The sequence below is a fragment of the Charadrius vociferus genome, unplaced genomic scaffold (genome assembly GCF_000708025.1).
Source record: "Charadrius vociferus isolate BGI_N301 unplaced genomic scaffold, ASM70802v2 scaffold593, whole genome shotgun sequence".
Lineage (NCBI taxonomy): Eukaryota > Metazoa > Chordata > Aves > Charadriiformes > Charadriidae > Charadrius > Charadrius vociferus.
In genome coordinates, this window is record NW_009647739.1 from 2,346,486 (window position 1) to 2,362,754 (window position 16,269).

General features: G+C 51.2%; 1 protein-coding gene across 1 annotated transcript in view; it reads left to right on the top strand.

The window, feature by feature from the left end:
- Nucleotides 1-7,431: 7,431 nt before the first annotated feature.
- RAB11FIP3 (RAB11 family interacting protein 3 (class II)) overlaps nt 7,432-16,269 on the top strand; it is a 74,202-nt gene continuing 65,364 nt past the window's right edge. Inside the window, exon 1 of the mRNA XM_009881973.1 lies at nt 7,432-7,500. Within this exon, the coding sequence (XP_009880275.1) occupies nt 7,432-7,500 (69 nt within the window). The remainder of the gene's footprint in view (nt 7,501-16,269) is intronic.

The window sequence follows — 16,269 nt, forward strand, 5'->3', positions numbered from 1 at the left end:
GGCAGCCACGGGAAGAGCCTTTTAACACCGGCAAAGGCAGCGTCTACGTCGCCGGCGTCTGGGTCGACCCGGGTGAAGGGCACTCATGGGCTGGAATGGATGTAGGAGGTATGGATGGAACCAGGCGAAGCTGGAACTGGCGTTTTCCCGGTCCCGATCCGGTGGGAATGGAGCATCCCGGGAGCGCCGCTGGCAGCCCGCATCCCTTCTCTTTGTTCTCCATCGGTAACACATTTAGGTTTGTCTGAGCAGCTCCCGGGTGTAAGGAAGGGACCAGCAGCCACATCCCGGCACCCCAAGCTGCTCTGTGCCCATCTCAGCTCGCCGCTGCGGGTCCCTGCGGGGGCTTGCTGGCACCGCGCTGAGCACGCAGGAGCTCGCTTGTTACAGGCTTGACCATCCTGAATGCGCTTTTTTTTTTTTCATCTCCTTCTTTCTGCTGCTTTGTGCCACGGTGAGGTTGTGTTTCCTTGCAGCAGATCAGATGCGATGTAATTTGAAGCTGCCTGGTATGACCCAAAATGGAGAGAGCTCTAGCAGCGTGCCAGGGGATGGAAATGAATTTGTTGATGTTTTTGTACCTTGGCCTGTGCTGGCGTTGCTACAAGAAAATAGGTTTATTTTTTAAGGTGTACAGGTATTGTTAATGAAGTTTCTATGTGCTCACCCAGGAGATCTGCTTTAATTCTCTAGCTGTAGCTGCTGTGCATGCATTAAAGTGGCATGACAAAGCAAATCATCGTGTGTGGAGTGTTTTGGTGGAGGAGGGTTTTTTTTATCTCTGTCCTCATGGTATAGACACCTCTTAAAGATAAAATAGAGGCATTTCTTTTAGAAAGCACCTCTATACAGTGGAAATATGTAACTTCTTTGTCAGTTGGTTGCTGGTAATGGACACTGTGTGTGGAGACGGCATCGCTTACTGCCTCGTTGCCTGATTAACCGGGTAGTGTCATGGCACGGCGGGGGGAGTTACGGGATCATCTCGGCAACGCGCTCCCGCATCTGCCGGGTGAGAAAAGCTTTATTCAACATAAAGCCTCTGACTTGCGTTTTCCTGCTGTGGTCCAGGCGCTCTGTGCCGCTGTGTTTGTGTGTGTCCCCTGTTGCCGGCAGAAAAAGCAGAAGCAGTCGGTCCATTCACGTCGGGGTGCGAGTCGCTCTGCGGAGGCTCACAGACCCTGAGCGCGATGGCCGTCGTCTCGGGGCACGGTGGGGGCTTACTGGAGGACCCTTCACCGTAGCATGCCTCTCCCTGCGCATTTGGCACGGAGCAGCCTGAGTACGTGGGAAATAAGGGCCGGCAGACTGTGTGTGCCTGGCAGGTGGGTCCGGCGTTTGGGAGCGCCGGCAGCCTGTGCGGCTGAGCCCAGACCTGCCGCTCTGGCCCCGTGCAATCGCCTTGTGCCTTGATTCTGACATGGGAATTGTGCCAGCGCTTCAAAGGCGCGACAGTAAGCCTGTAAAGTGCTTGGAGATCTTGGCCTGGGGAGTGGTTGCGAACTGTCGAGGTCTCTCCTAAATAACGCAGGGCGTCCAGGGAGCTTTTGTGCCACTAAAAGCTGTCGGTTCATACGGTCCCAGCTTAAAGTGGATGTCTGCAGGCTTCTTGCCTGGCTGTCCCTTTAAAGTTTCTTGTTCCTTCCCACTGAGCGCGGGTACCAGTAATGCTGTCCATGCTGAAAAATACATTATGCTTTTTTAGATATGTGTATCTTCACAAGAGACTTGTATAGCTAGCGCTTGGTGTGCAGAACAATCGTCTCTCAGTACAGCAAGTGCTGAACACCCTGGTGAGGTTGATGTGACAACGGCTGAGCCAACAGGTAATGGGCACCCCAGGGACACAGCCTAGGACCTTTTGCAGAGGCATGCCAGAAGAGAGAGTCATGTTTGTGACACCACTGCGCGCAAGGGGACTTGTTGTGAGCCTGCAGCTTAGAAAGGCCAGAAGGCGAAAGAGGAGGGGTTGGTGATGAGGTCTGTAAGCTCCCAGCAGGTGCACAGAGTAATAAAGGGAGGAGTTCTGGGGAAGTTTCTTCACCTATTTTGTTGTAAGCAGGTGTAACTTGGGCCAAAAAAACAGGTCTTTTGAAAAATGGAAATCCGGCTCAGGTGAAAAAAAAAAAATAGTGTTACGATTACTAAAAGGAGACTTCGAAAGGTTGTAGTAGGACTGGAACTGGGATGCTTGCAGGAGAGGTGCCAGGGTTTGATGGCCGATGAAGGTATCGGGTAGCAATCAGCAGGGAGTTAATGAGCAAATTCCAGTCCTCTTGCTGTCCCTGTCTCCTAGCAAGAGGAGGAGGTACCTGCTGCCTCTTCTTCTCCCCAACCTTCCTCCCGGCTCTGCCCACAGGGGTGGATGCGTGGAAGGTACGCACAGGGTGGTGGAACAAACTGCTAAATTTAGGCACAGCAAGTCATCGCAGCCAGCTGATTCATCTGAGGGTTCGGAGAGGGTTGAAGGGTTAAGGAAAGCGTTTGTGTGTGTATAACCACATGTACTGGGGAGCCGGAGAGCAGCGAGTGTTGTCTTTAGCGTTCACTAAAACACCAGAGGCGTTTACGGGCTACTGAGCTCAGTGCTGTCGGATTATTTGGCTGAAACAATTATTAGCTAAATGTCAAAGGAAAGAGCCCAACTGGCATTTATTCCATAAAAATGACATGGTTGTGAATGTCTGTTGTGATTATTTTTTTTTTTAATTATTATTATTATTTTTTATTTCTCTGCACAATGAAAACCATGGGTAGAAAAACTGGGGAGGTAGTGGGGTTGGTCTGTTTTGGTTTTGTTTGTTTTAAGTAGCTTGGGTTGTTGAGAGACTGTCCTCAAGAGCTTCATATGGCTGTGGTATTGGCAGTGAAGTGCTGGTACGGACTAGAAGAGATAGAAGACGTGGAAACCTAAAGGCAGTTGGTTTGTTCTTCTCTGAAATGATGACAGTAGTTAGGGGCTGAGGCTGTTGCCTTCAGAGGAGAGGATGACGCTGAGGTCCCAGCGGCTGGGGGTGACACCCCTGGATAGGCTTAGCCTTGAGCAGAGAAGACAGAGCCATGTGACTGTCAAACGCAGACTGTCTGCCGCTTGAAAAGCTTACTGGGCTTGCTGGGACCCGTTACATGCTCTGTGGACTTGTAAAGAAGATGTACTGGTGGGAGGACAGGTCTTGAGGATGGCTTGACTCCGTGCAAAACTGTCTGGACCCCTCACTACTGCTCACTAAGAGTGTTATATTTTTATTGTCTCCGTTCTCTCCCCGTTATCGCCGCCTTCCACCGGGGATCTGATGCTCCCTCAGAGGCGCTGTGCGTGCAGCAGCGGCAGAAGGGGCTGCCGATGACTGGCCCCGATGACTGGAGGAGGAAGGTCGGTTTGGAAGTCGAGTTGGGAGGTAGAGGCACACTTGACGTGACTCTTCTGTCACCTTGTAAAGCGAGGGAGGTTGTATCTTGTGGTTCTGTGGGTTATACAGAACCGAAGGCCACTGTGTGATGTTTTTAAAGCAATGCATACATAATTTGTGTCGCCCATTGGACAGTTTGCACTGTGTCTGTCCGATTGCGGTGACAGAGGCCCAGCCTTTTCGCACTAGATTTGGTACCAGCTAGAAACGCAGGGTCGTGGCGGGGCGGCGCTGAACCCAGTGTTTGTTAGGCCTGAGGAGAAGCATCTTGGGTTGGGTTGGTTTTTCTTTTCTTTTTTCTCTTTTCATCTAGAAGACAATTGGAGGTGGAAAAGCCTCTCGCACTGCATGATCTCACTGCCTTTGCTCAATTAAGAGAAGTCTCAGAGTTTGTCTAACCTATTTTCAAAGGCTCCAAGCTCTACGGCATCTCTGCCCTCCGTCCTCTGACAGACACCTTCAGCTTCTCTTTTTTTTTTTTTTTCCTTTTGATGATCAGTTAAAGCTTTGTTTGTTTTGCTGTCCTTTACACTTACATCCTCCAAATCTCTGTCCTTGACTGCAGCCTTCCTCTGCCCCCACGTCAGCTATCCTCAACTGAGCTCTCCGCATTCAGCTTTACCCTTTTCCCGGCGGGATGGTTTTGCTGTTTTTTCCCAGGTTTGTTGTGCTTTTCTGACCTTTTCAGCTTGGTGTAATGAGATGCCCACCCTGAGCTGGGTGCTGCAGAAGGAATCGCGTTTTGGGGGTAGCAAGTGTCACCCCAGATGGGCTGCAGAGAATCGTGGGGTTCATTTTTTATCTTTAAACAGAACAATCTGCAAGATTTGGCTATTACTTTCTGGAATGAAGTCTGCGTAGTGTGAAACCGCAACTTTTTAGCGGCTCCCTGGTCCGCCGGTGTATCCAGGCTTCTTTTTCCTGCTCACCTCTGATGGATCCCTTGGGAATTGCGCACAGACCCTGGATCAAATGCTCCTTACCTCCAGCGTAGCCTTCTCTTGGAGCTGCTGACATTGCATCTGATCTTGGACGCCCTCCCCATTCCCCTTAGTCTTCTCCCACTTCCCTGTGAAATCTAATAGTTTGAACCTCTGTCAAGAAGAAACCTCAGTTTTTGGGGCGTTTTTTTAATTTTTTGAGGGTTCTTACATCCTTTGAGCAGAGGAAACACTGGGCTTTGCCTCTAAAGAGATTTCTAAAAGTGTCCTGCGTGGATTTTCAGGCCACGTAAATGTGAGTGAAGCTTAAATTGCCTCCAACGGTGTTGCTGCTGCTGCACCTTCCGGAGCTTTTAATTGCTGTTTAACTTTGGTGTCTGTTGCTGGGAGCGGAGCTGGGATTGCGGTGAGGGTGAAACTGTGGGTGTATAATAATTTGAGCGTGCCTGCGGACGCGGCTCACGTGGATGTGTGTTTTGGAAAAGGAGCGGATCTAAAATATTTTGCTTGCTTTGACCAAGGGCCCAGTTTTTCGCCATAGAAACTCGTGGCAAAGCTCTCTTGTTTTTTTTATTTCGCTGGGTCAGACGTGAGCCCTTCCTCACCTCAAATACCGGGACTGGCTTGGCTGGGAGCAGAGCGCAGCGCTCGCTCTGCCTCTTCAAAGCATCTTTTATAGAATCATCAAATTTATCGCCGTTAATAACACATCTGTATTCTGTGGGAGCTCCAAGATGAGAGTTTTTCTTTCTCCCTCTGAGAGGAAAAAGCTCCCGAGCCAACATATTTCATGCGATGTATTCTGGGCGAGGTGGTTGCCGCTTAGCTGAAAATGGAATTTGCAAAGAAGTTTATTCATTTGTAAACGTCCCAAAGACTCCACGAAAGGCGCGATTTCCGCGCTCCCGGGTTTTTGCTTCTCCTGCTAAGCTTTGGCTTTAAGCTTCTCGAAGGCGTCCCTTCTCGGAGCAGCTGGGAAGGGTTGGGAGCGTATCATACCACAAACAGATCTTTTCGATGATACGCTTCATACTTAACATTTGCAGCCGTAATCAGATTGACGGCTTATCCGGGCTGGACGGAGTCTGGCAGGACCGTGAATACTCAAAGGCATGGTTTGTCTGCACGGGCTGGGAGGAGGGTGGCGACGGTAATTTTATCCCAGCTACTAGTTTATTTGAGAAAACCTTTTTTTCTTCTTTTTTTTTTTTTCTCCTTCAGCTTGAGAATGCAGCTATTGCTTAGCGGGGTGTTGCTTTATTTTAATTACAGATTTGGATAAAAGTTAAGATGTGTGTCTCTGGAATTTGAGATCATTTCTGCGAATAAAGAAGCGTTCTCCCCTCCGCTTCCCAGAAAAAAAAGAGGGAAAAAAACCCATGAGTGCCACCTTTGTAGAGCTGGCGAATGCTGCGGGCGAGGAGGCAAATGCGGGACTGCCAGGGAAGCGGGCTGTGGATGTGGCACCCAGTAATCCCCAGCTGTCAGGCCAGTTTGTACTGGGTGAGCACTGCCGAAGGCTGGGTCAGGAGCCCTGGCTGGGGTAAAGAACCCCATCTAAAGGTTTTCAGGGTTGGTTTGTTGGTTTTTTTTTTTTTTTAAATTATTTATTAAAAATGTTTGCGAGGGCTTTTTCCTGGGGTGGGTTGGTTGGTTGTTTGTTTTTATGCAATAAAAATTCTTCCAAAGTTCTGTTTAACGTTTGCCAAGCGGTGCGGGATTTCCCTCTGTAAGATAGAGGCGGATGCACGAGAGGCTTTCTGCCTTCTCGGGAGCAGGATATTGTCTAAGGCTGTGACTAATAAAAATTGGATTGGGGTCATCCTAATTAACTGACTGGAATGTGCTACTGCATCAGCAACGCGGTGATTCGGCTCTTTCAGAGTCGTTTCGACCTGGTATTGCGTATAACTGAGCGCTCTCAAAGCGTTTCGGAGTTGGCTTATATCATTATGTAGCTCAATACAGCCAGTAATTGATAGTCATTACAACAATTGCCTACATCATTTCTCTCAATTTTATTCTTGTTTTGACTTTCGTTTGCCGCTTGTTGTCAGACCAGATCCTCTTTGAACTCGGAGGCTTTTTTTGTTTTATTTTTTTCCCTTCTGGCTTTTGATTTCCCATTAGCTGCAGCCTCTGGCTCTGCTTGGGCAGGGTGATCTGCTGGGCCACCCTCTGCTCACCTTCTCCCCTGGGACCATCGGGTTCCCAGCACTGGAAAGCTGCTGGGACCATCTGGGATGGACCATGGCTTTCCTTATCTCTCTTGCCTGGCTCCATCCTTCCGAAATCCTGCTTGGGTTTCTGGTCTTAGGGCACAGGATGGGTTCTTCCACATGAGCCTGGAGTGAGCAACTCCAGCCCTTCCCTCTCCTTGTTTGCTTAAATTCAAACACCCGTGGAAAACATGGGTACAACGCTGCCAGACTGGTTTTGATGAGCTTCTCCAGCAGCACTGCTTCACCGGTGGCACGTTTTATCTGGTGTGCTGCGGTCAGGGGAGTGCGGTGCCGGTTAGGGCCGCGGCACAAAGGGACCTCTGACAACTTGAAGCTTAAAATGCCGTCTTACTCACAGGGTCCGAGCCCGTCGCTTCGGCAGGAAGGCGCGTTCACGGGGCCGAATGGGCTTAAGTGGCCATTGGAGATCTCGCCTCTGTGTTCACAGCGCGAAGTGCGCCTGCCGACACAGGCAGCGAATTTGTCCTTGGGGGAACTCTGCGTTTCGGACTTCCAGTGACTCTTGCCGCTCCCACGTGCCGAAAGCATTTCCACCTCCTCTCGGACTGTAGTGCGTACTCTTGGTGCTGCATTAAGCTGCCCGGAGCTGCTCTCCTGACAGTGCTTTTTTCGCAACATCTGCAGTACAGCTGTTGGCTTAACTAGCCCATCCAAGCCTGCGAGAGACACTCCTGCTTCTCTAGTCGTCTGGCAGACCCCCGCGAAGCTCCTCTCAGCCTTCATTTTTCCGCTTTAAAAACTTTGCGTCTTTCATTTCCACTTTCGAATGAATCTTTTAAGAGGAAGCTTCTGCCTAGAGGAGGCCCGCGCCGTAGCGTTGCTGGTGGCAGCGGGGCCATGGTGGCCTGTGTGTGGCTGGTGACGCGGGTGGAGGCAACGGGGCTGCGTGACGATGGCGAAGCACGCGTGGGATGCTGCCGAAGGCTGATGCGTGCCGCTGAGCTGTAGGTCCGGGTCTGAGGCTTCCTGGTGGACTCAGGACTTTAAGCGAACACAGCGGTGGATTTCATAAAGCATAAAAATCACTCTTATTATCTTTGTGTGTGTGTTTGATAGCAGGAAGATCCTGGAATGCTTACAGGCTCAAAGGGACCTCATCTTCCGTATGCGTGTGGTGGGGTCGCAGTTAATATCGGTGGTGCCTGGCATGAACCTTGTTTGTGGAACCCAAAACATCCAAGCCCAAGGAATAGCCCCCAAGATGTAATGGGGGAGTGGAAATGCCAGCTTGGGCTTTCGGCGTGGCTCTGACTTTGGGAAGAAGAGACAATTTCTGTCAAACTTTGGTTTGTGATGAGGTTTCCCCTTCTCTGTAGTCTCTGCTGGAGTCGGTGTGGGGCAGAGAGTAAGTTATTAATGGCTTCATGTGTTTTGGAGGAGGAGGGAAGAGGAGGAAACACAACCAAGGGCAGCCTCGGGGACAGTTTCTGCTACCAAATTGCTGCTACCACCAAGCTCGAGTGGATGGCGTTTGCTCCGCAGGCTGAAAGTGAGTTTAAGCAGAACCCAAATCGATGTAAGTGGCAGCAGGTACTTCCGCAGCACGCTGCTGGTGGGGTTTTGGGGCTGGGCTGGGGTTTTCCTCAATGGTAGGTGGGGAGGTGAGAGCCCCGGCGAGCTGTAGGTCAGGGACGGGGCTCCACCGCCGCTGGCGTGCGGCTGTGAACATCCCAGGGTCGATGCTTCCTTTTAGCCCGGGCTTTGGTCAGGGTTTTCCCCCTTCTCATGGGAGAAAACTGCTCTTAAAGCAGGGAGATGCGTGGAGGCAGCTTGGTGCTCGGTGTGCGCTGAGTGCTGCATCTCCCCGTGCAGCTCTTTGTGTCGTAAAAGCAGAAAAGCCTTGAAATAGAAATACCACTGATACCAAACTGCAGAATTTGCTCACTGAGTGTTATCTTATTTGAGGCGGCTAATTAAGCTGAAGCAAGCAATCAGGCAGCAGTGGTGTTTGATGCGAATTTGAGCGCTTGCTTAAATGACGCCTGTTCTGGTGTTGCCTGTGTGGGTCCCAGCTCTGGTGTGTCCCCAACACTGCAGAGGCCACCAAGGTCCTGGCATGGAGCTCCAGCTCTGGAGCCCCCAACAGCAGAAGGACACGGAGCTGTTGGAGCGGGGCCAGAGGAGGCCCCGGAGATGCTGGGAGGGCGGGAGCCGCTCTGCTGGGAGGACAGGCTGGGAGAGGTGGGGGGGTTCAGCCTGGAGAAGAGAAGGCCAAAAAGGGGAGCCCTCAGAGCCCCTTCCAATGCCTAAAGGGGCTCCAGGAGAGCTGGGGAGGGACTTTTTCCAAGGGCAGGGAGTGACAGCACGAGTGGGAATGGCTTTAAACTGGAAGAGGGGAGATTTAGATGAGCTGTGAGGAAGAAATAGTTGCCTGTGCGGGTGGTGAGCCCCTGGGGCAGGTTGCCCCGAGAAGCTGTGGCTGCCCCATCCCTGGAGGGGGTCAAGGCCAGGTTGGACGGGGCTTGGAGCAACCTGGGCTGGTGGGAGGTGTCCCTGCCCAGGGCAGGGGGTGGGAACTGGATGGTCTTCAAGGTCCCTTCCAACCCAAACCATTCTATGATCCTATGGGACAGTGGCAGCTCCAGGGACGTCCCGTGGTGCTGTAGGGGAAGAGCAGTGCTGCTGTCCCTGTTGTAGGGGTTGGTTTCAGGTGGTGGCCAGGCTTTGTTTGCAGGCTGAATGTCCCTCTGTTAGGTTACGTTGTGAGCAGCCTGGTAGCCTCCTGATTTTATTTGTTGTTCTTTAATAATGCATCGTAGATTTTCAGGGGAAAAAAAAAAAAAAAAGAGCTACTGTCTTTTCTGCTACAATATCCCTTGGTGAAATACCAGTAGCAGTATGTTGAGTTTGAGTCACTGCTGGTTCTGGAAGGGGTTTTCAGTCTGCAGACTGCCGGGCTGTTTCTGCGTATCCTCTGCCCTGAGAAGGAGTAAAACTGAAGGGTGAGGACCTGGTGCTGGGAGCCACGTAATCTGGCAAGACTCAGCGGAGCCGACTGCCGTCAGCCCTGTGGAAAATCCATTTGCCAGAGTCCAATAGGAAACTCAGCTCGAGCGACACGCGCAGGAGGTAAAAGGAGCCCAAACCAACAGTTTTTAGAGGCCAGAAGCAGTCAAAAGCAGGAAACAAGTGGTGAGCGTTTGCTGCGGTGGGGCGCAGGGCATGGTGCCGGACCGAGGATCCACACGGCTGCTCCGTGGTTCTGCCGTCCCCAGCAAACGCGTGCTTGAGGGGCCCTTCTCCTCCTTGGGGAAGGTATAGCTGTGTTGAAAGTGAAACTCTTCCAATGGGAAAATAACGTTCTCTTCCACTTTGGCTTTAAAAGCTGCTCAGGACCGTGTGGCTTTCACCGCCACCTTTGGCTGTGGAAGGATTAAAAAGCGTCTGTTGCCTCCCTTTTGCGTGGCCGCATTCCGTATTTTTTCCAGGGGAATGTCAGTTCTTCGCCCTGCTCGCTCTATGTGCGTGAGGACATTACAGCCGGGGCGGGAGGGGCGGGGGAAATAAAATTTGGATATCCTACTGGGATTATTTCCCCTATGCCTGCTAAATGGATGCAGCGACTACTTGGAGCTTTGGGCAGGAGCAGAGCAGAAGGATGCAGGGAGCAGAAGCAAGGCTTGTGGGAGGCTCCTTGCCCTGAAAGGTCCAAGGGAGATGCTGGAGACCTTGGGGTGCAACGGGAGGGCGCTGGAGATCTTAGGATGCGATGGGAAGGTTTTGGAGACCTTGGGGTGCAATGGGAAACTTGCTTTTGGACTTTGAGCATCCACCCCTTGGTGGCATCGTGGGGGCAGGCTGGCAGTGTGGGTGGCATGGCAGAGGTGTAGAGGTGAAGGAGGGGTGCTGGTGGGAGAGGTAGGACTGAAAGCCCAGAGGCACGTCCCCCTCTGAAGGGTAGGTGACTGGGCTGCTGGCCTGGCAGAGACCTGCAAAGCCCTGGTGGAGCGTGGGGAGCAAAATCCAGGGCTCTTGTTGCTCTTCTCCTTGGAGGAGCTGATGGGTGCTGGGCACGGTGAGACACCCGGGCACATGGTGGCTGCTGGAGAAGCATTAACATTGTCCTGGGGGTGTGTGTGTTGTTGTAGCAAGGCTTGTGAGCCCAGTGCTTACAATCCCACCCAGATGTCCCGGGCTTCCCAAGCTATGCAGTGCCATCTCAGCCTCTTCTTCCTTCTTCTGAGCCTATAAACCATTCTGGGCATTCCCCCCACCGCCACCTCCTCTCTGGCACGTCTGCTTTGTGGACTTGCCTTTGCACAAACAGCCCTTTCTGAAGGCTGTGCGAAGGGTTGCCAAAAGGAGGGAGATAATTTGGAGCAGTTTGTAGAAAAGAAATGAGTCTTTATGCTTTGCTGGTCTCTTGAATCACGCTTGTTTGCGTTACGATAAACTTAGTTTTGACAGTGGTTCAGGCTCAGCCCGGCTGGGGGAGGCGCGGTGGTTCTCTCACACCGGAATATCTCCCGTTTCACGGCCTGGTCAGGGACAGGCTCGTGTCTTGCCTTTATCTGGGTGTCACCTCTGCGGCCTGAAGAGCTTCTTGTGCTCCCCAAATTCCCAGGGTTTGCGAGTTGAGAGATGCAACTTGCTGCCCCTTGCTTTCGTGGCTTGCTGCTTTGCGCGTTGGCAGCAATAGGTTTCTCCCGTTTCTGGTTATTCTGATCTTGTTCTAGAGATTACAGCATGTACATCGTATTTTGGAGAGGGTGAGTTAGCAAAAGTGAGTCCTGAGCTAGTGAGTGGATTTATTCTGGAGTATGTCATGGGGGGGTTGTGCTGTTTTCTAACCCGGTTGGGAGGAAATGGGAGCAAAACCCGAATTTATAAGCCCAGGCAGCGTTCTGTAACCAAAGAGCCCCCGTCACAGAACTATGGGGGTTTGTTGCAGGGGACTTTACAAGAAACTAGACCGAGCACTGCAAAATGTTCAGCATCTCAAAATGCCTTGTCTTCAGCGTGTGAGCACGTTATATCGGGTTGCTTTTTTGTCTGTTGGGATCAGCTGTGATATTCTGCGTAGGCTTTCTGCCCCTCTTCTGCGCTCCGGCAGCGTCGTCGTCCCGCCTGCAGCCTCCAGGGTGACCGGTTGTGGCACTTGGCTCTTCCCCCAAGGGTGGCTCCAGCCTACATTAATGCGTGCGTTTTATATAAGAAGTAACCTAGCACTAAACCTTTTTTCTTTCCCTCTTATTTTTTTCTTTTGATCCGGTCTCCTGCCTCTGAGCTGTCTGTTTGGAAGGGTGAGAACGAGAGTTTCCCGTGTCATTAGAGGAACAAAAGCTAGGAACAAAGCCTGCGATGTTTTGGAGGGCGGAGGAAGAAAACTTTACAAGTTTCATTAAACAAATGAGTATGTTTCTAGTAGGGCGGCGCTGCTGGAACCTTTGAGCCTTTAGGTAGTGACAGGAAATGTGGAACACTTGAGGCAAATGCAATAAATTTGGATAAAACCATTGAAGTGTAACTTAGGTTCCTCTTAATGTCTCCAAACCATCCTTGGAGTTGTTTCTTTAAATATGTTTTTATGCTTCAGTGACAACAATTGATGGACAGCTTGAAAATAGTCATACTTGATGTTTGAGAACACACTTAATACGATGAAGCGAGGCTCCTGACACCGTGGTGAGCATAGAGGAATTATGTCTGCCTGCAGATAAACCTTGGAGCTGGTAGGGTTGGTCCAAAAAAGTCCTGTACTCACGCCCGTTATGTAGTACAAACCAGAGGGATTTCTACCAGCAGGTAAAAAAACCCCAAACCAACTGAGTGGGAGTGATGCGGGCTGGCAAAGACATCCTGCCGTTCGGCCCCACGCCGCGCACCGAGTGTCTGCCTGGATGCACTGATTTGTTCTGGTTTCTTGCGAGGGTGGGCAGGAAGGGTCTGGGTCCTCCGGCTTTTCTGGCTGCCAGCTCTTTAAAAACAAATTCTGGCTTCTCTTTCTTCTTCCTGGTGAATTTTGAGCGTTGGAAGGAAAGTCGTTGCCTTTGCACGCTCCCGATGCCCGTGGCGCGCGAAATGCAGGAGACTTGCTCCTCTGCATCAACTTTGGGTTGCATCTCGGTTCAGGGTTGACTTGGAGACTTCTTCCTTCCCCTTCTAAAAAGGGAAAGTAATAGTTTGCTGGGGAGGGAATTCTCTCCTGTTTGTTATGTATTCACATCTCTCTCCACTGGTATTTCCTGTGCCTGCAAAGAGCCTGCTGACCCTGGGGGAGGCTGGTGAGCAGCATCCTGCCTCCTGCTTCAGGGCCAAAGTCGGCTGGGTGCAAGGCTGGTGTAGAAACTGCCCAAAGTAGGTGACACGCATCAAAAAGTTGATGGCATGCCAAACAGCTTTTGTTTTGGAGGAATAGGAGGAAGGAGGATTTGTTAGGCAATCGGACGTGTTGCACGGTGAGGATATCATCAGCCAGGGCAGGTAGGAAAGGAGGGGAGCGTGTTCCCCTCGGGGAACTTACTCAATTTGTTTCAAGGAAACAGTTGAGCTGCTGGAGCTTCTCTCCCTTGGTTTGTGGGCGATCCCTCTCCCATTCCAGTTCTTTAAATACTCGCAGGCCGATGGAGAAACATGGGAGGCTTATTCCTCTTTTGCCTTACATAGTAGGCTTGATTATTTCTTCTGTAGCAGGAAGAGATGAGAGTAAACCAAGCTGAATCTTCTTCTCTTTCTCCTTCTTGGAAAGATGTCTCGATTCTTGGTTTCAGGTACTAGACTGATAGCAGAGGGCTCTGCGGTGTTTGAAGCCCCTGGGACTGAAGTGACAGCAAGGACGGGTGAACTGATGTGGGCGCGAGGTTAGGGATGGACGTTGCAGAAAGCATCTTCGCCAAGTGTTACTTGTGGTGGACCTTTAAAGAGAGACTTGACGAGACACAACCTGCCCACTCATCTCCTCCTGAAGCTTCTGAAGAGGCTCCGAGCGCAAGACGTGCGCAGCAGCCCTGGATAAGTGCCGCCGCTTGCAAAATAAATAATGCAGCGCTCTCACTGCCATCTCACAATTGACCACTGCTTCTCCCTGTAATGAGATCTGCCCCTTTGAGGGTGTTTTAAAGGTTACTTAATTAGGTGTAATTGCAGCAGAATAGAAACCTGCTCTGGGGTTCTGCCTGCTTTCTGTAGTGCCAGATCCTTCAACAAATTACGGAGCCGGTTCCTATAAACATTGCTGGAGCCAGCGTAATCCTGCGTTACCAACTTTCCACTCAGCCTGCTTGTTTACGTCGATGAAGCCGCAGAAGTGAAGCGCTGGAAAGGGTGTTCCTGGGTTTGGGATCGGTGCGACCGCGGTCCAGATCACCGCGGCAGTCTGGGAAATACGTCGCATGAAGCAACATTAAGTTACGCTCGCATTGTCGGCGTGTTAGTGCTCTCTCAGCAGCCAGCACGGGAGGGGATAGATGTGGGCTTAGCCCAGACAAATGCTGCATTAACAGGGATCAATTCGTTTCAGCTGATCACGTCGCAACCCATTGATTAGCGACGGCACAATCTAAAGAGAACGGCTGTATAGGGACAGCTCTGTCTTTGGCAAGTTGCACAGCTGCTCCGGTATTTGGCTGCATGTTTGCACATTTCCCAAAGATGAAAAAATACGACTACTCTGACTTCTGTAATTAGCATTAAAAAAATATTACTATTTGTTTTCTTGAAAGGATGGGGTTTAGCCTTGAGAGGCAAAGTGGGTTTTTACAAATGAGTACATCGGCTCATAGCCTTTGGTTAAACGCAGAGGGTAGAGATGCTGCATCCACGTTTGCATAACCACGAGAGATTTTTACGTTGCGTGTGTCGCCCTGTTAAATTCCTGTGTACCACTTCAGCCCAAAAGATCTGGCTAAACAGGAAGGGGAGAGCACCTGGCGTGAGCCCTCTCCGGCACTTTAGAGTATCGCCCACTAAAAATCCCCTCTGTTTGGGCACTTACGCCAACGGAGCACTCGGCTTTCTCTCCACTTGAGTTCAGGGATTGTGTGACTCAGAATACTGTTTTTTTTCTCCCAAAGATAAAAGGTGTTCTGAGCAGATTCAGGCTTCTTGCAGGCAGAAGAGGGTAGTTGGAATTACGTGAGAGGCACCTGGATTTTCGTGTCCTGTCTCAGTCAGGCAGCCTTTGTGGACCCCTTTACACCCAGAATCAGTTTGGACCTGGTTATTCAATGTAAATGAGTTTCCTACATTTAAAGCTCCGAGACCCACTGTACTTTTAGGACATTTGTGGTCCTCTGTTTTGCTTGAAACTCCCCAGGTTGTAAGTTGGCGGAGAAAGTGTGTTGGAACACGCTGGCTGGCAGGGGTCTGCTCCTGCTGTCCCACGTGTTGTCCCTTCTTGAGACCCTTTGTACTGGCAGTACGAAGGAGGCAAGGTACTCCTGGACACGGCAGAGTCTTGTAAACCTGATTCTGCTGCAATCCTTCAACTGAGGTGGATTGACCAGCCTTTTTTTAAGGCCAGATGGAAGATCAAGGCTGGCTTTGGGCATGTTTCACATTGCGTGGAGCCTCGCACCAAGGCGGGCAGGGATCCAAGCAGCAGAGCTTGCGGGCAGCGAAGGGGAGCACGGTCCAGCTGGAGAAAAAGAAAAGCAGAGGCCGATAGAAAAAGCTTCAGCACTGCATTAAAAGTGAAAGTGTATTTTCTGTTTGTAATGCTTCAGGGTCTGTGTCCAAGCCGAACATCCAGAGGCGTAGGGAAGGATGTCTGCGTGCATCGTGCTTAATCATGCAAAGCTGATGAAACAGCTATGTAAATGTTTTGGAAACCTTTCTGGCCTGTTAGCAGAGCCGGTGAAAGGTGCAGTTACTCGCTTCCCCTTCTCCCTGCCCAGGGTCCTCGCCCACCGAAGGGCTGGCTGCTTTCCTTCCATAGACTCATCCTCAAAGGCACCAGGTGGAAACTGGTCCTTTGGAAGCTGATGCTGAAGCTGCAGTTGTCTAGAGTGGACCCTGCTGCCTTGCCTGCTCCTGCCTCGCTCGGTCTTTAAATTGCTTTTGGGGAGGGGGGAAGAGGCAAGGGTAAGGTCCTCAAACCTGTTAGTCTCCTCTAATATTCCATTGAGGAGAGAAAAATTTCCTATTGATAAATAGTTTGGGAAGAGGTGGTGGTAAGAAGTGTGTGGGACTGGTGGGGATTTGTGGAAGGGGGCTGTGAAGGTGACAGGGGCACAAGGTCTCCTTGTTCTTGTTTCATCTCTGATGCAGAGCTCTGCTCCTCTTGAGCTGTGCAGTTAGGTGGTCTTTCCCTGCCCCGGTCTGTGCCTTGTGGCCTGCTGACATAGAATCACAGAATGGTTTGGGTTGGAAGGGACCTTGAAGACCATCCAGTGCCACCCCCTGCCCTGGGCAGGGACACCTCCCCCCAGCCCAGGTTGCTCCAAGCCCCGTCCAACCTGGCCTTGAACACCTCCAGGGATGGGGCAGCCACAGCTTCTTGGGGCAACCTGCCCCAGGGGATCACCACCCGCACAGCCAACAATTTCTTCCTAATATCCAATCTATATCTCCCCTCTTTCATTATAAAACCATTCCCCCTCATCCCATTGCTCCCCTCCCTGACCCAGAGTCCCTCCCCAGCTCTCCTGGAGCCCCTTTAGGCACTGGAAGGGGCTCTGAGGTCTCCCCTTTTTCGCCTTCTCTTCTCCAGGCTGAACCCCCCCAACTCTCCCAGCC